At 52.4% G+C, this 18,186-nt stretch overlaps 1 protein-coding gene across 1 annotated transcript; it reads right to left on the bottom strand.

The window, feature by feature from the left end:
* Positions 1–1,042: 1,042 nt before the first annotated feature.
* On the bottom strand, positions 1,043–13,067 carry LOC122473436 (keratin, type II cuticular Hb5-like). Its single transcript, XM_043564001.1, has 9 exons — positions 12,552–13,067; positions 9,650–9,858; positions 8,100–8,160; positions 7,415–7,510; positions 6,507–6,671; positions 6,146–6,271; positions 5,087–5,307; positions 2,590–2,621; positions 1,043–1,881 (listed from the first exon to the last, which is right to left on the bottom strand). The coding sequence occupies exons 1-9, from the start codon at positions 12,972–12,974 to the stop codon at positions 1,730–1,732; spliced, it is 1,485 nt and encodes a 494-aa protein (XP_043419936.1). The 5' UTR covers positions 12,975–13,067; the 3' UTR covers positions 1,043–1,729.
* Positions 13,068–18,186: the final 5,119 nt, after the last annotated feature.

The raw sequence follows: 18,186 nt of genomic DNA, 5'->3' as shown, positions 1-18,186 counted from the left end.
TCCAAACAGACTTCCCCAGGTGGGACTTGTTGGGGACTGTCAGTTCAGGAAGAGGCCAGAGACAGAGTTCCCCAATCAGTTGCCCCGTTCAGGCGGTCAGGGAAAATGTCCTCTAACCAGAGGTCTGGATTTTATTTCTGGGTCCCCACATAATTAGCCTGTTATTAACTGCCCCATAATAAGATCTGTCCAAGATTCTTGGAGAGCAGACTATGAGAGTTGTTCCTACAGACGGTTCCAAGGGGTTCCTGTAAGTCATCTTCGTGTCTTATTTCTGAAGGGTCTGACTAGCAAGTAGGATCAGTTAGAATGCCTCCTCCAGGAGTGTTGCAATAAGCCAAGACGCTTAGTCTAAAGGAACAACTGGGGGTAAGACAGTGGAGTATTGCAATATGAATATGAACTTTGACATTCCCTGAACCTCAGTTTGAATGCTGGACTAGCTGTGTGACCTTAGTAAAGTTGCTTCACTTCTTTGGGCCTTAACCTCCTTATCTATCAAATGATATACATGACCCATGAATGAAATACATACGCTGTGTGCCACTTAGCAGGTGCCTGTGGATAAAGGTTCCTGTCTCCTCCCCTCTTCTAGCTTTCCCTCCACCCCACCCAGGCCTGGGTGACTCAGATTGGCTCCGACCTTTTGGCAAAGTCAAAGGAGAAATGCAAAGAGATGACTCTGATCCTGTGAGAATCAGAGAGGAAGTCAGCTCCTCGGTCAGAATTATCTGACCCTCTTCTGTCTGCGCACACAAACCAATGGTTCTCAACTTTAGTTCCTACAGAAATCACCTGGGAGCTTGTTTAAATTCATATTCCTGGGCTCATCCCTAGAACTTCAGATTCAAGAGTTCTGGATGGAGCCCAGGATCTGCTTATTTAAGAAGTCCCCTCCACCCCTCACCCCCATCCCGGCGACCCTGATGTATGTGGTGGTCTGTGGACCACATTTGCAGAAGCGTTGAAAAGGTCAAGGCTTTGAAGGGGGCTGGGAAAACCACAAAGGAGGCAGGCATTAATTTGTTTGCTAGGAGAAAACTTGTTGCCATCGATATTTAATCACGCACACACAAAGAAAGAAGGAGACATAACAGGAATCAACCAAATACAAAAAAGGGAAAAAAAATATCCAAACTGCCAACCATAAACACCTCAGCTGTTAGCTTCAGTCAATCTTTCCATCCTGATGTACAAATAGCTGGGGGTCTCTCTAGGAACACACAATCTCTCAGAGTGTGAGGGGCCTCCCGGACCCCTAGTCCACTTCCCCTTTGCTCCCTCAGTGCTGAGGTCACATGCCCCGCCCCTCATCCGGGGGCAAAGCACAGGTGCACCTACCCATCGCCATTCTCCTACCTGGCTCCCTGCCCAGAGGGCCTGGCGCACGGCCAGTACTTAGTAAGCAGACTTAGTAAAATGTTTGCTAACCTGAAATTAGCTGGGGAAGAAAGCGACTGAGCATCTTATATCAAAAAGCCTTTACATGCCTTTCCTGGACCACAGGGAAAGGGGAATTAACAGAGGTGGCAGTAATGTTAACACCCAGGGTTTGCACACAAAGAGTAAATCATAACGGCAATAGGAAGAAAACTGGAGAGACAGTCTGGGTTCCAGCCAGGGGAAATTACTAAACAGGCATGGGGGTCTGGGAGAGAAATGATTTTCCCCTCCTGCTCCCCACCCCTGCCCCTATCAGAGGGGGGCACCTGCCGGAGTACCCTGCCCACTATGCAAACCGCACGGATCTCACACCAGAGCAGGCCCCCACTACAGAGGGGGAGCAGAGGGCACCACTGCTGGAAGCCACAACCCCTGGTCCACAAGGGACAGTGGCACTGAGGTCACCGCAGATCACGCCACCCTGGGAACGGCTAACACCTGCGGGAGGAGACACTGGGTCAGAATTCTCCTCCATCCCCAACACGACATGACCCAAAACCTTTTGCCACCAATGATTGACTTTCATGTTTCTGAGGGATCAGCATCATGAATCTTTAGACCTACCGGCAAATCCAAAGCCATTGCCATCTGCTTCTTGAAGGAGTGTGGTTAGCAAATTGGACACCTAACTCTGCTTGAACTAGACTAATGTTGAGATGTGTTTATACAATCTTTGGGCAAAAACTGATGGGTCATAGTGAAGGAATCATCTGGAAACATGGTTGCTGGAAAAATGAGAACAGATAGATACCTAGCCTAGGGACTGTGTACACATTGGATTATTCAAGGTAAAGAGTTGCCTGCAGTGGGCCCAAACGGTCAGAATAAACATCAAAAATGTTTCTTCCTACTAAAATATTGTGCCACTTGAAGAGTATCCTGTGTGTAACTGAAAGACTTGAGCTATTTTTGCAGAACCAGTCAGCGGGCAGAACTTCCCCCAGGCATTCACTTATGCTTCACGGATATTCCAGATGGCTCCACGTAGGGACCACATATTTTGGACCATCCATTTGTCCAGATCCCAGAGACCTCAGCTCACATCTCCCCTGCCCGGTGCCCCACAGACAGAGATTCAGTCACCGATTAGATGCAACCCAATATTAACACCCAAAAGAACGATGCCCACACACACACACAACTTACAGATATTGACGGAGCCCACGCCTTCACACAAGCTGCAGGAGAGAGAGAGAGAGAGAGAGTGAACATTTAGAATGGGGTTCCTCTGTTCTTGCAGCAGGTCTGTCCTGGTCCATCCTGAGCGAAGAGAGCAGGGCTGAGGGGAGGGGACGTGTTGCCCACCTACCACAGAGAGCATCAGTGTCGCCACTGCTCCCAGGGACCCCAAAAGGACAGGGGAATGTTAGGTTGCAGGACCCAAAGGCCACTTTATATGCCTTGTTTGCTTCTCGGCCATGGAAATGTGGTGTACCGGAAGGTACACGTGGGGTGCAGTGGGGTTATCCACCTTGTCCCCTGGCTGGAAGTTCCAGCATGGCCAAAGAGGTGATGGGAACAGCCACTGCCTAACTGGGACACCTTCAGGTGGGAAAGAGCTTGCCTAGTATGCTAATTGAGCCATTTTTTTTTTATCCCACGAGCTTAAATGCTACCCCGGATATCTATCTGACTTGATACATGCAGAGGGGTCAGGAGGGAATGGTGGTCAAGAGCCTGGCGTCCTGGGCGCAAATCTGGCTGAGCCAGATCACTAGCTGGGTGACCTTGGACAAATCACCTAGCCTTTCTGTACCTCAGTTTCCTCATTTATGAAAGAGGATGATAATACCCGCCTTCCAGCACTGTTGCAAGCTCTACATTGCAAAGTGCCTACAGGTAGAGCCTGGCACACAGTAAATCCACTGTGTTTGCTACTAACATTATGAACATCTCATTGATGATGAGACATTTATATCACTGCCGTGGGTCCCTCCTCCCTCATGCCCACCTGTACTTTCTCTTCTACATCACCCTCTTTTTTTATCCCCCAGCTTCAAACCATCTCCTCCAGTAAATCTCCAGTCTGATTCCTTCTGCCCGACTGAGCACTTCAACATACTACAGCTTTTCAGTAAGGATCTATGCTTTGGGCTCACTCTCCCACCACGTGAATCTGACCCTGCCACAGCCTTGGAACTGTGCCCTTCCAGAAGATTCTAGCCAATGCCCATCATGGCGCCTGTTGCGCCACAATGCTAGCAGCAGCTGTCACCAAGTTGAGTGATTACGGCTGCTTTGTTTTCTCATTTTCTGTGTTTTCTGCAGCGAGGGTTACTTGGGTAATCCAATTACACTTGTTAAATGCCAAGAAGGGAAGATCTGTCAAAAGGTCAGTGGCCACAATATGCAAAGCTCCATACACCCAACCATCTTGTAAAATCTCATGTGTTGGAGACAGTGCCTCATGCGTTATAGAATTGAGTTCTTAATACACCAGTGATGATGATGATGATGATGATGAAAGTAAGTTTCACAGTGCAAATGCTGAGTGCCTTACTGAATGCTGATGAGTGGGCCAGGGGCTTAAGTGTAAAAGTAGGAGATCAATCTGGTGGCTTCACCTGGAGTCCCGAGGAAACGGACAGAAGAGTTTACCTGCTTTGGTCAAGCGTGACACAAATCCAGCAGCATGGCCAGCTGCCTAGGGGGCGACACATGTCAGATTTCTAATGCTAACCTGGTCAGTAAGGAGCCTCTCCGTGGTACAGCCCTGCCTGGCTACCCTGGATAGAGAGATTCTTGTTCCGACCGTAACCTGCCCCTACTGGTGATTTCCATTCACACTAACTCATTTAATTCTTGCAACAGCATAAAGTGCTGGGTTTTATGATTATCTGTTGTACAGATCGGGACGCTGAGGCCCAGAGGTTCAGAGCTAGTAAGTGGTAGAGCTGGGATGTGAATCCAGGTGGTCTAGATGGCTCACAACCTGTGATCTTAACCTTTCTATGCAACTGTCCTCCCCCCCCCCCCCAGTCTAGCTTGCTCCCCCGTGATGGGACCCAGCTAGGAGGCAGTAACGATGTGGCTACCTCCATGCAAATGCTCGTCACTACCCCAGGTATAAATCCACACTGCTCCTTCCCTTGCTGACTTCACTTGCCCCAGTTCTTGGCTCAAACTGTCAGCAGAGCCCGATTTATGCTGCCCCTGCCTTTCCCTACTAAGCAAGGACCCTGTGCTGGTCATTTCTATTTGCTGCTCCTGAACACGAGACTATAGGGTTCCTTGTCTGTACACGCCAAGTCAAATGGCCTTTAGCGAGTCCTCTGAATGATTCCAGCTTTTACAATCCACTGTGATGTGATTGCAGAAACCCCTTTCCAGTCAACAGGGTAAAGTAGTTGCCTTGGAATGAGCTTAGTTGCATCGGGAGGGGCAGTGTGGGAGGGAAAAGATCACCGGAGACGGTAATTTTAGCATAGCCACTACCTAGCTGTCACCTTGAACAAGTTCCTTCCCCTCTTTAGGCCTCGGTTTCCCCATCTGAAAATGGGAAAATGGTTAGACTTCTTGATTTCTAGAGTCTTTCTGGAGTCTTTCCCAGTTTGAACACTCTCTGCCTGGAGGATGATAGTCTGTCGAGGCAGTCCTCCAGCCCTGAGTGGGGATGTGAAGAGACCCTAAGCCCTGTCCTCACCGGCTCTCCTCGCCCTCCAGCAGCTTTCTGTAAGTGGCGATCTCCACATCCAGGCCCAGCTTGGAGTTCATCACCTCCTGGTACTCCTTGAGCAGACAGGCCATGTCCTGCTTGGCCTTCTGAAGGGCGGCCTCCAGCCCCGCCAGCTTGCATTTGGCATCACCGAGGGCTGCCTCGCCCTGCTGCTCTGCCTCAGCCACGGCGCCCTCCAGCTTGCACCGCTGTCAGGGAGGGGAGAAGGGGAGAAGCTTGAGAAGGGGACCTAGTGGGTCCCCAATGGCCTCCATCAACCTATTTCACCTCTATTCCAAATGGTCCACTTGCAAATTAACTAGGCAGGAAAATAATGGCCCTTTGGAGCTTTCTTCCTCCATGTATGTGCCTCTTAATTTTATTGTAAAACTCAAGTCCCCAGTGAGCCATTAGAGGGAGGAAATGCTAGTGCTGGAACAGGACTGATAATAATTAGTGATAGTATCTTACACTTGTTTACCATTGTTGGTTTATAAGGCACTTTCACAGATGTTGCCTATCTGCTTCCAGTTACTCTGAGCATGTCAGAACAGGCACAGTTATTTCCCATTAAGCAGATGAAGAAATTGAGACTCAGAGAGGTTGTGGGGAATGGAATGAGGGACAAGCCATGTTCAATTACAGAGGTGCACACACAGTGCTAGTGTGCATTGTGAACAGAGTGGCATGGGACCAGGTCAGGTCTGTGCACCTCAAATCCATCTGGAGAGGCGGGGGGAGAGCCAGCAGAACACAACCTGCACTAGACCGCATTGCCTAAGGTATGTTTAAAGGAAAGAAACCTTGGAGGGATATGAAGGGAAATAGGAACAGAATTCAGAGAAGGTAGACAGACCAACCCTCCCCCACAAAGCTCTGTGCAAACAGTGGCTGTCCGTCCTTCAGATGCAGGTGGTTAAAATATAAGCCTCTCCAAAGACAGCAGCAGGAGAGCAGATCAGAAGCAGCAGAAGAGCAGATCAGAAGCAGCGGGAGAACAGATCAGAAACAGCAGGTGCACAGAGCGAGGTCTCAGCGCCCCCTGACCTGCTGCTTGGCATTCTCCACCTCTGCCGTCAGCCTCTGGATCATGCGGTTCAGCTCATTGAGCTCATCCTTGGTTCTGCGGAGGTTCTCGCCCTGCTGGCTCACCGTGGCCTTCATCTCCTCGCACTGTGGGTTGGGAGACAAACATTCAGGACCAGCCAATGGTTGTGACATTGCTGGAGGGGTGCTGGGTCATCACTATGAAGAGCCAGCCTGCTGTTCTACAGTGGTCCTGTCTCCTACCCCTGCTCTGCTTGGGCCTGTGATGGAGCCCCTCCGAATGCATGGGTGCATTTCCCAGAGAAACTTCAGGTTCTGGCTATCTTCCCTGCCCAAAGGGCAGCTTGGCCCTCCAGTTCACCTTGGTTTGGTACCAGGACTCCGCCTCGGCCCGGCTGCGGCTGGCGATGTCGTCATACTGAGCCTTGATCTCGGCCACCACTGAGTCCATGTTGAGCTCCCGGCTGTTGTCCATTTTGACGACCACCGAGGTGTCAGAGATTTGTGACTGAAGGAGGTAGATTTCCTGTAGGAGACAGCAACCAGTGCCCTCAGCTCCAAATCCCCCTCTGATTCCCATTGCTGTAGGTAAAAAACCATCCCCACCTGAAGCTTTAGGAAATAAAATTGGAGAATTCCAGAAGTGCAGCTCTAGCTATCTGCATAAATCTAATCAACCAGACAATGGACAGATTTAGAGTCCTGGGTTTTCTAATGAACTTTTCATACTACCTGAATTAATAAGATATTATTACACCTATATACCCACACCTATATTGTCATATCTCCACTTCATGCTGTGCTGTGTAGATAGGCAATGAATCACAGTCCTTCAAATCATCTGTGTGGGGGTTTTTTTTGGGGGGGGGAGAGAGAAAGAGAGAAAAGTGTGCAAATGGGGTAGGGGCAGAGGGAGAGAGAGAATCCCAAACAGGCTCCACACCCAGTGCAGAGCCTGATGTGGTACTTGATCCCACAACCATGACATCGTGACCTGAGCCAAAATGAAGAGGATGCTCAACGGACTGAGCCACCCAGGTGCCCCACAAATAATTTTAAAGGAAGGGAATCACCCATTTCCATTTTGAAAGGAGGCCTAAGCAAGAGAAAAATCTCCTCTGATCACAGAAGGAAAGGATGTTTAGGTCCTAAAAGAGTTAGGGATGGACAATACTTTCTAAAGCCAAAGGACCAAGACAACCCACAACTCAAAAAACCCTCTGCCCTCTCCTCCCTCGCTTGCTCTTCTGGAGAAGGGGAGAGACTCACCTCCTCATAGAGGGCCTGTAGGAAGCCCATCTCCTCCCTTAGCGCCTCCACATTTGCCTCCAGGTCAGCCTTGCGCAGGTAGGCACAGTCTATGTCCTGGTGGACACACATGGGAAAGGGTGGAACAAGGGTCACTCAGGGCCCCTGGACCTTTGCCCTCTATAGGGGGCTCTGAGGCCATTTTCTGTCCCACTCTTCTCCTATCACAGAAACATCCATGGGGCCACCTCAAATAGGGAGTAGAGAGAAGTCTGTCCTCGACAGATTTTTTCTCTTTCCTCCAGAATTAGAGACCTTCCTGAAGCGAGTAGCCTAATATCACAGCCCAAAATGCCAGGCTGCTACTACTAAGCTAGATTGGCCCATGGAGCATGTCACGTGGTGGCCACAGAGCCATGAGTGCGCCCCACCCACAGGCCGTCCTTGGCACCCAGGCTGGGCAGCATCCAAGTAGCTGACTCTCGGGCCCGAGGTCTCACCGAGCTGCTGTCTGGCTGATTAGCCACAGTGGTCACTTAATCAGTCTCCCTCTCATACGGGCATTGCCAACCAAGTGGCCCCCATTGGTCAGGGGAGTCGAGTGCCTGGCCACCACGACTGGACTGCCACAAAGTTGGCAAGTTGCTAGTCTCAGAGGTCCAGCATCTAAGATTTCACTCTTCCCCATGTGGGAGGACTCACTCACCTTCTTCAGCACCACAAACTCATTCTCAGCCGTGGTCTTGAGGGCCACTTCTTCTTCATACCTGAGGAGAGAGAGCACAGATGGAGAGGCCCTTGGGGATGAGGGCTTTGGGTGGGCCAACCAAGCCCTAGCTGTTCAAGACTCCTTGGTTCTGCCCTTGACTTGCTGTGTGCCTTGGGGAAAGAGGCTTGGCCTCTGTGGACTTCTATTTTGCAGTCACGAAGAACCCACCAAAAGGACACTGGACATGAAGTTCAAGCCTCTGGTTTCTGGTCCAAGCTTGGACTGAAGTTTCTGAAAAACGTCAGGCAAGCCATTTAATCTCTCTGCATCTTGGGCTACATTGCCTGATGTGCAATAAGGCATGCTGGAAATATTTGTGGGATGAGTGAAAGAGAGATGCTCCAGGGGACAGGGGGTGTCTTTCAACCCGAAAATTGTACAAAACGTAAAGCTCCATGAAACCATCCCTGTGATGTTCTCTTTCCTTCCCCCAATACTCAAGGACTTGAAATCCTGGAAGCACCCCATTATGCCCTGACTGCGGGGGGGGGGGGGGCATTTCCACAGCCCTCCTGCACCACCTGGCACATTCTCTTGTGCCTGCCCATGAGGTCATTCCTGCAGCAGCCCTGCCCAGCCCACAGGGATGACCAGACTCCTCATAGCATGATTTTCACGACTTTTTAATGACAGAGTAATTTGGGCTGCTATAAACTCTGGGCTATGTAATTACTGGCCCTCACACCCCACCCCCCAGACTGGGAGACAGGCCTTGACACCTGCAAACAGAATTGTGTCTGCATTTGCATCCCCCCAAGGAAAGTGTAAACCCATTGCTGGGTCCATCTGGATGGTAACACCCGATCTCCCAAGATCCGAATTCCAGTTACTTCCAATTAGAATGATCAGGACAGATTATGTCAGGATCACCTTTCTCTCCATCCCTATCAACAGGGAAAGAGGAGCAAGGTGTCAGTGACCTGGTGAGTTTAAACTAGGCAATGGCCAACCTAAACAAGTCAGGTTACAAGGGAAGATTGACGTGGGCCTTTGAATCGCAGAGCCTTGCAGAACAAGAGCCTGGTGATTTATCCACAGAGTGAATAAACGACTTCTCCAAGCTTATTGGCTATCTTGAATGGCATTGGCCGGATCATCTTGGAGATACCCCCCCCAGGGACCTTTCCTCTCCCCACATCCTAGTGCTGACTGTTCCCAAGTTCTTTCCTCCAGTCTGTTGACCTCTCTCTTCCCATTCCGTTGTTGTTCCTCTCTCTGTGTCTCTAGGCCACTGTGTGCCCTGGATGTGTGTCCTACCCTCCCAGGCTGGGAGTACCTCTTCTCCCCATCTCTCTCCCCATTTCCCAGGATGGGGCTACAAGAGCTGGGAGCTGAGACCAGATAGAGCAGGCTGAGAAAACAGAACCATCAGAGAGGTAGCCTGGGCTGGCCCTGACCTTCAGCCATCCCCACCTCTGGTAGAGTGGTGTGGACCCAGCCAAGACCTGCCCCACACCCATAACCACCCCCAGCCCGGCCGCACTCACTTCTTCTTGTAGCCCTCCAGCACCTCCTGCACGTGGTTGAGCTCCGAGGCCAGCCTCCCGCTGTCGGCCTCCACGCACTCGGCCTCCCGCCTCAGCGTCTCGATGTAGCCATTGAACAGGGGCTCCATGTTGCTCTCACAGCAGCGCTGGTTCTGGTAGAACTGCCACTTGGTCTCCAGAAGCTTGTTCTGCTGCTCCAGGAAGCGCACCTGCCGCCCAGGGTGGAGGAAAGAGACTCAGGGGGAGCCCTGAGCCCTTTCTGCCCTTGGGGATGATCTCTGACCCGCAGCAGGCTGTGACCTTCCCCCAAAGGCCAAATCATTTGGCAAAGTCTGAAAGTGCAGGTCACGGCTGTTCCCCCAGGAATGTTCCCTCACCCTATCCCCCTCTCCCACTAGAGCACACAATTTATTTGTGGTATTTATTCTGCACAGAATGAAACAACATCTGATCTTGCAAAAACACTCTCGACCGTGTGTGATGGGCCAAAAATGGCTCCTCAAAGATGCTCACGTCCTAATCCCTGGAACTTGTGAATCTGTTATGTTATGTGGCAAAAGAGACCCTGCAGGTGGAATGTAGGTTATGGCGCTGAAGATCAGGAGATCTGGAATTATCCAGGTGGCCCCAAGGTGTCATAATGGGCCTTTTAAAGTGGGAGAGGAAGGGGGCGCCTGGGTGGCTCAGTCAGTGGAGCATCCGACTTCCACTTGGGTCATAATCTTGCGGTTTGTGAGTTCGAGCCCCGTGCCAGGCTCTCTGCTGACAGCTCAGAGCCCGGAGCCTGCTTCGGATTCTGTATCTCCCTCTCTGTCTGCCCTCTCCTGCTTGCGCTCTGTCTCCCTCTCTCAAAAAAATAAATAATAAACATTTTTTAAAAGCTTTTAAATAAAGTGGAAGAAGAAGGCAGAAGAGTGGAGAGGTGCACAGAAGGAAGAGGCAGAGGAGAGACTTAAAACCTGAGGCAGCCTTGGCCACGATCACCGGCTTTGGAGGTGGAGGGAGAAGGAGCCTGAGTCAAGGAATACCAGTGGCCTCCAGAAACTGAGAAGGAGCTCCAGCCAGCCAGCCAGCAAGGGAACAGGGACCTCAGTCCTACCATCACACAGAACACAATTCTGCCAAAAGCGTGCATGTCCCTGAAAACAGGTCTCCCCTAGGGCCTCCAGAGAGAAATGCAGCTATGCCAACATCTTGGTTTTGATCTCATGAGATAAGAAATTTGTATTGTTTTAAGCCACTAAGTTTGTGGGCATTTTTATGCCAGTGATTTAAAAACGCACCCACCACGACTCTCCCTCACTCTGATCCTGGGGCAGGAGAGCCCATCCCAGGGACCCTGGACGGGGAATGCGGACACCTTCCCCTGCCTGACTCTGCCACCAACCGGGCCCCTGTGCCCCACTCTCCCGGAGCCTCATTGTAAACCGAGGCAGTGGAAATGCATCAGCAATGTCCCCTGGCAGGCCCCAGGCTCTTTCTGCCCTGCAGGCACGTTTTACTTGGCCCGCAAACCGTGTCATAGAAATCTGATTTGTTACCGACGTTTAATAACTGAATAATTTCAGGCAAGAGTCTGGATCTCGGACCGGAACTGACTGCTCACACAGAGACTGCATACCTGCGTGCTGTCCAAAAGGCTACATGCAAAGGTCCTTGCATGTTCGGGGACCTTACTGTGCTTTCAAGCAAATTAGGCAAAGGGGCCACTCCAGGCAGACACAGCCTCCTTCCAGGGCATACAGCCCGGTGAGCCGAGCATGGGTTGGATTTCAACCTCATCCCACCGCCCTTGGTGGGTGTCCTTGCATAATGAATGACCCACACGATGTGCTGGCGGAAGAGACGAGCCAGCAGCATGTGAAGAGTAGGTAGGTGTCCAGGGGCGCCCGGTGGCTCAGTCGGTTGAGCATCTGACTCCAGCTCAGGTCACGATCGCGTGGTTCGTGAGTTCGAGCCCTGCGCCGGGGCACTGCTGACAGCGCAGGGCCCGCTTCAGAATCTCTGTCCCCTTCTCTCTCTGCCCCTCCCCTGCTGGCGCTCTCTCAAAAATAAAGGAACATTAAGAAAGAAAAAGAATAATGGACAGCACCTTCGCGTGCAGAGATGCCTATTTCTGATGGTGGCTCTTATCAGAGAGCAAGGCCTCCATGCACCATCACTCTTGTGTGTGTCCACTTACAAAGACTCTTGGTGTAGATGTGCACAGCACTCAGCCCTAGAAGGGGACCCTTTCCTCTCCTGGACTTCAGGGGCTGTCCTCCCCCAGAGAGGCTTGCCGAGGGGGTGCCACTGAGTTGGAGGACACCAGAGCTATGCGTCCAACCAGAAGGTGGGCTCAGAGACCCCAGCATCTGAAGAGTGCAATTCAACAGCCCCTCCAGGGGCTGCCCCCTTAAGTTTCTCAACTCTCTGTGTTTAATCTGTGTAACGTTGTGTGGGGAAAAGCGCCTGGGGCAGAAATCCCGGGAACTCACAGCCTTCCTACTAGAAGGAGCAGGAAAGGAGCTTCTGGCCCCTCCTCATCCTGGATCCTTTCACCCTGGGGAGGACGGCACCTCCACACAAACCTAAGCAGACATCCCGCCCCACCCACCCCCCCCCCTCACGGGGTGTTGGCTGAGATCCCGAAGATGGGGCCACAGACACACACGCAGCTCTTGCTGGGCAGGGAAGCCGCCTCAATAAACTTCCCGTTCTGTCTGGTTTCACATTCATCGTTGCGTTTGACTCTCCTGGTAGCATTTGAAAACCAAGAGCCCGATTCAGTCATGTTCCCAAGGCCACGTGCTGATGGGTTGCAGGCCTGGGACTCAGAGAATGTGAAGACGGCTGGTCATTGGGTTCCAAGTCCCTCGCCCCTTCCTGTGCCACAGCCCCAGGGAGCAGCCCACAGACCCACCTTGTCGATGAAGGCAGCAAACTTGTTGTTCAGGCACTTGATCTGCTCCTTCTCCTGGTGCTTGACGCACTGTGCATTCGGGTCAAGTTCCAGGTTGAGGGGCGTGAGGAGGCTCTCGTTGACCGACACGCTGGTGATGCAGGGCGGGCTGGGTCCACAAAGTCCCCCTACGCGGTAGCCAAAGCTGCCCCCGCTGCGCAGGGGCCATCCACAGCTCACCGCCATCCTCGGGGACCCCACTGCGCACAGGCTCCGGCTGCCAAAGCCCCCGAGGCGCCTGTAGCCGGGCCCCCCAGGACTGCCCCCGCGGTAGGCCATGGCACTGGAGCAGCTGTGGGCCGATGGCTTGGGCAGGACGGCAGAGCAGGAGCTGAAGTTCCTGACCCCATAGCCAGAGCGGATGCGGTGGGGACGGCTGGCCATGCCTCCGCGGTGCAGGGCAGTGCAGGGAAAATGGAGAGGCCCGAAGCACACAGGTCTCACGCTAGAGACCTGTCCGTGCCCCTGCCTTTTTATCGGGCGGACGATGGGCCTCCCAACAACATAAAAGGCAGGAGAAAGTTATTAAAGCTATTTATGAGCGTGGGAATCTCCCGCTAGGCAGACCGAGAAGGAAAGCTGAAACTTGTCTCCTTTAATGAGCATCTCAGGGAGACCCTGCATCACAATAAACCTGTCCCCTGCCTTTGCAACCCCACAGGCCTAGACATATCTATTTGGCCCCTAATTCCCCTCCCACCCTGTGAGTCCACCTGGGATCATTATCCCACAGGGGCAAGTGGAGGCTTGGGCCAGCACATTCCTGAGACTCGAAGGGTCCCATGTCCCATAAGGTCCCACGGGCCCGTCCTTGCAGGCAGATCATGTGTGTTCCCCCCTAAGGCTGCAAGGATGCCTGGCTCATCTTTGCAGGGTGAGCACAAGTAGAGTGAACCCTTCAAGCCTCCCCTGCGCCTGATTTTCCTACATTCTGTCTGACAGTAGAGTGACTGGGGTCGGTACAGCCTCCTTGATTCAGAAAGCACGTCTTCTCTACTTTGATAGCCCTCGTGGTAACTGACACATAGTAGGTCCCTGGGAAGCACGGCTTGAATTGAATAGACTGGACCCAGGAAGGAATGGCCAGTATCTGGACAGCTTCCTCATCTGGTCCACAAATAGTGATTGAGCCTCCTGTACGCCAGGCCCGGGGGCTGTCCTGGAGGAGGCGCCTCCATTCACAGGCCAGTGCTGAGGCCCCACCAGAGCGAGGCCCTAATTCAGATGCCGAGGGAAATAAAGCTCGGTGGACAGAGCTCGCTCTTGAAGAACCTGGGTCTCATGGGGACCCCAGACAGAGGCAGGAAAGATCCATGGCAAGAGGGGGAAAGACAAGTGATCGTGTAAAGGGAATGCTGAGGACCGAGGAGGGCCACTCATGGCAGGTGGAATGTCGCAAGGAGGCGAGACCCGAGGCAGGTCCTAGAAGATGGCGACGTGTGGCAGAGAGAATAGAAGCAGAGGTGCCAGGGACAGCCACCACCGCAGGCCTGGTGACGAGACAAATACCCAGTTCCTCAGGTCCTTTGCAAAACAGAGCTGTCAGCCAAGACTGCTCACCCCCAGCCTCCCACCCCGATCATACAGGATGCTTTCCCTGTGACACCCCAGAATAGCAGGATGGAAATGGGACCCAAAGGGAAAAACCCCTGCCTGCAGCCCCGACTGTCATGATACCCAAACCCCCAGCAACCCAGTCCTTGGAGTAAAGCTCTCATTACAGAGAATCTCTGTGCACAAGGACCAGAATGAGGAGTCATCTTCCAGAACTCCCTCTTGGGGGAGCAGGCTTGGGGCGGGGACATAAGAAAAGAGCCAAACAGAGCCAGAAAGAATGGGAAGGGTCTTTCCGCGCTCTCTCTCTCTCTCTCTCTCTCACACACACACACACACACACACACACACACCTCACACCAGGAAGACACAGAGGACAGAATCGCACTCGAGGTAAGGAGTATAAGGATGAATCCAGAGGGAGCACCGGTCTGAGATGAGGACCTGTTTCTGAATCTGGAGGACAGAGCTCCAAGGGGGAACCAAGTCTGGGGTGAGCCGGGGGAGACACCCCACAAACTGCGCTCCTGCAGAAACAACTTGCTCTAGCCTTTTGCTCTTGTGGCCCCCGAAGCACGGCTCCCACGCTAAGCCTAACAGGTGGGAAGGGGAGCTGAGCGTGCCAGAAGCTGAGAGAGCTCCTCCGTGGGGGGACAGGAGGACCGAGGAAAGCAAAGCAGAAACCGGATGGTCTGGAAGGGCCTGTCTCACACTGGGCCCATTTGTTTCTTTTTTTCATTCAGCGAGGACTTATTGAGCACCTACTATGTGCCAGACACCTTTCTATGAGCTGGGGATACCTCAGTGAATAAAATACACAAAGCTGGGGCGGCTGGGTGGCTCAGTCGGTTGAGCATCCGACTTCAGCTCGGGTCACGATCTCACGGTTCGTGGGTTCGAGCCCCGCGTCAGGCTCTGGGCTGATGGCTCGGAGCCTGGAGCCTGCTTCCGATTCTGTGTCTCCCTCTCTCTCTGCCCCTCCCCCGTTCACGCTCTGTCTCTCTCTGTCTCAAAAATAAATAAACATTAAAAAAAATACACAAAGATGTATGTTTTCGTGGGTTCCCGTTCCAGGTGGAGAGATCGACAATAAACTTAGCAAGTGAATGGATTGTATATTTGATGGTGGTAAGTGTCCTAAGAAGAAACAGAACAGGAAAGGGGGACTCTACAGAAGTGGGAGAAAGATGGGGTCCAATTTTAACAGGCTGCCCTGCTCCCCATTGAGCACAGAGTTTGAGAAGCCGAGAGGACGAGCCAGTGCCAAGACCAGAGGTGGGAACAGGCCTGGTGTGAGCAAGGAGGCCAGTGTGCTTTGAGCAGAGAGAGCGAGAGGGAGGCCCCAGGGCGTGGCAGGTTCGGGGGATACAGGGAGGGAGCTGGGGACCAGTGGGCCGTGTGGGTTCGGGCCTGCTCCTCACTCAGCCACGCGGCTTACCTGTGGGTGCCTGAGCTGCTTCCGGTCCCAGCACTGCGTGGGAAAAATAAAAGCAAACTCACTTTGGTGTCTTTGGAATTGAAATTATGTGGCCCGCCTTCAAAGCGGGCCCCTCCAGAGTGTGCAAGAAGGCGTGGCAGAAAGCTTCCCACCAGTTGGGACCAGCAGCATCTCTGGTGACCCAACTACAAATGTCTGGCCTAATCTTGCTAATCTTGTGGCCGGGGTCACAGGGCACAAAGATAAGCACCTGGGACCTCTTTCTCCACAAGGGCCTACTTTCTGGAGCAGGCAGAACTCCCAGGATTAGTAAATGTGTTCCTGTATTCCTGTATCGTAAAGGAAGCTCACTGTGTTAAAAAAAAAAAAAAAATGCGTAATGGCTCCAGCGATGGGGGGGGGGGGGGTGCGTGCACTGAGCAGGTGGGGAGGCAGTGCACTCTGATGGGGAAGAGTACTTTGTCACTGGGATGCTCCATTGGTTAACCGTCCGACTTTGGCTCAGGTCATGATCTCGCGGTTCGTGAGTTCAAGTCCCACGTCGGGCTCTGTGCTAACAGCTCAGAGCCTGGAGCCTGCTTTGGATTCTGTGTCTCCCTCTCTCTCTCTGCCCCTCCCCTGCTCACGCTCTGTCTCTCTCTCTCTCTCAAAAATAAACAAACCTAAAAAAAATTTTTTTTAATAAAAAAATAAAAACAAAAGAACTGCTCCTGCTGGGTGATAACAAAAGCTAACTGATTTTTAGTCCATTTTATTGTTGTTTTATTTTGTTTTTCAACTTTTTTGGGGGGGGACAGAGAGAGACAGAGCATGAACGGGGGAGGGGCAGAGAGAGAGGGAGACACAGAATCGGAAACGGGCTCCAGGCTCTGAGCCATCAGCCCAGAGCCCGACGCGGGGCTCGAACTCCTGGACCGCGAGATCGTGACCTGGCTGAAGTTGGACGCTTAACCGACTGCGCCACCCAGGTGCCCCTATTGTTGTTTTTAAATTCTCTACCAAAAAAAAAAATGCACCCCTATGGCCTCCAGCCAGGGTGGACCAGTCTCACGGCACCCTCACTCCATCCCATATATCACTGAATGTCTCAAATTCGGTAAGAGTTTATTCCTTGTTCACGGAACACTGCTGAGGGTGTAGATTTGTGGGTAGAGTGGCTTCCCCCAACATAGTTATTCAGAAACCAAGTTTCTCATAAACGTTTGTGATTCCCCACCTCGCCCAGCATATGTAGAGCGAGCCTGTGGGTATAGGATGCTGGGTGAATCGCCAGAGGAAAACTGGGGATCTTCTATTATGGGCCCTGAAGGTACGGTCTTTCCATTTTGTCTCCAGCTTAAGGACGCTTGGATTTCTTGCTGATATCACCAACATTACGAGAGTGCCCCCCCCCCCCCTAAAAAAATCCAGAAGGGAGGATCTCAACTTGAATCTTCTGCTATGTTCGCTCCTAAAGGAGAGTTGGCGATTCCTGGCCGGATTCTTCAGCTGGAACACCAGCAGGGTTGGGAGCGTGGGAAGCCCCTGAAAACCCAGAACGTGGCTGTGGATTGAGCCCTGTTCACAGCCCGCCCAGGCTGCCCTGCCTGGCATCCGTCTCCAGCAACAACCCTTTCCCTAGCATCTGAATGTGTCTGAATGTGTCTGGCAAGCGGATGTTCTGTGGTTTGGGGGGTAGGAGAGCAGGGTGGCCCCTGAATACCCATCTACCCCCTCGTCTGCGAGTCCTTGGTCTTAGCACATCCACTGATCCATTCATTCAGCAGTTGCTTATCAAGTGTCTGGCGGTGATGTGTTGGGCTCGATGCTGGTGACCTCAAGCCGGGCAAAAGCCAGTCCTTTCCCAGTCCAGTGGCCCACAGCCTACCGGTCACAGTGGGAAGTCAAGCATCTATAGTACAGTGTGGTAATAGACATGGGCAAAGATACTGAGCTCCTTTTAAAGGAAACACCCCTGAACCAAGCCTTGAGTTGCCCAAAGCCAGGGGACAGTATGTGAGAAAGTATGGAAGGACATTCAGCTGGCTGAGTGTGGCAGGAGGGCAGGGCATCCCCTGCAGAGTGATGAGGGGGGCGGCAGGAGGGAGCTCAGGCAGGACCCAGGAGTTGACGCTCACCCTGCCAGCGGCAGAGAATTTCAACTCTCGGTGACAGGCGGGTTGGGCTGGACAGTGAGGAACGGGTAGGTGGGTGGGAGGAAGGTGACTGCATGTACAATGGGATCAACTAAGAAGGAGGGTGAAGAGCTGCTTGTGGGAACATGATAAGAGGCAGAAAATCCAGCTAGCAAGCTATCATGTGAACAAAATGAGAAATAACACGGCTTGAAAGAAGACCATGTTGGAGGGAGTGCAGAGGACATGGAAAGGACCACAAGGTATCAGAAGAGCGTGGCAGTTTATTGGATGTGGGAGAAGCAAAAAAAAAAAAAAAAAAAGACAGAATGGCAAAGAGCAAGTGACCTGCCCATCCCTGAGCCGCAGCACCCCCGTCAGCCCTGCAGCAAGATGCCCCGATCACAGCCCTGCCTGAGCGTGTGGAGAAAATCAGATGAGACGGCCGCACAGTGCACTTAGCACAGCGGTCAGTCAGTGGTCACTCGTG

This window comes from Prionailurus bengalensis, chromosome B4, assembly GCF_016509475.1.
Source record: "Prionailurus bengalensis isolate Pbe53 chromosome B4, Fcat_Pben_1.1_paternal_pri, whole genome shotgun sequence".
NCBI lineage: Eukaryota > Metazoa > Chordata > Mammalia > Carnivora > Felidae > Prionailurus > Prionailurus bengalensis.
The sequence above is the reverse complement of the archived record's forward strand: the minus strand, read 5'-3'. Positions and strand labels throughout refer to the sequence as shown.

Excerpts from the sequence above, each read along its gene's own strand:
- LOC122473436 (XM_043564001.1), bottom strand. The coding sequence starts at position 12,974 with ATGGCCAGCCGTCCCCACCGCATCCGCTCTGGCTATGGGGTCAGGAAC. Across the intron at positions 9,859-12,551 it reads TTGCTGCCTTCATCGACAAG|GTGCGCTTCCTGGAGCAGCA; the intron begins GTGGGTCTGTGG and ends CCTGGGCGGCAG. Across the intron at positions 6,672-7,414 it reads TACAGGCCCTCTATGAGGAG|GAAATCTACCTCCTTCAGTC; the intron begins GTGAGTCTCTCC and ends TGTCTCCTACAG.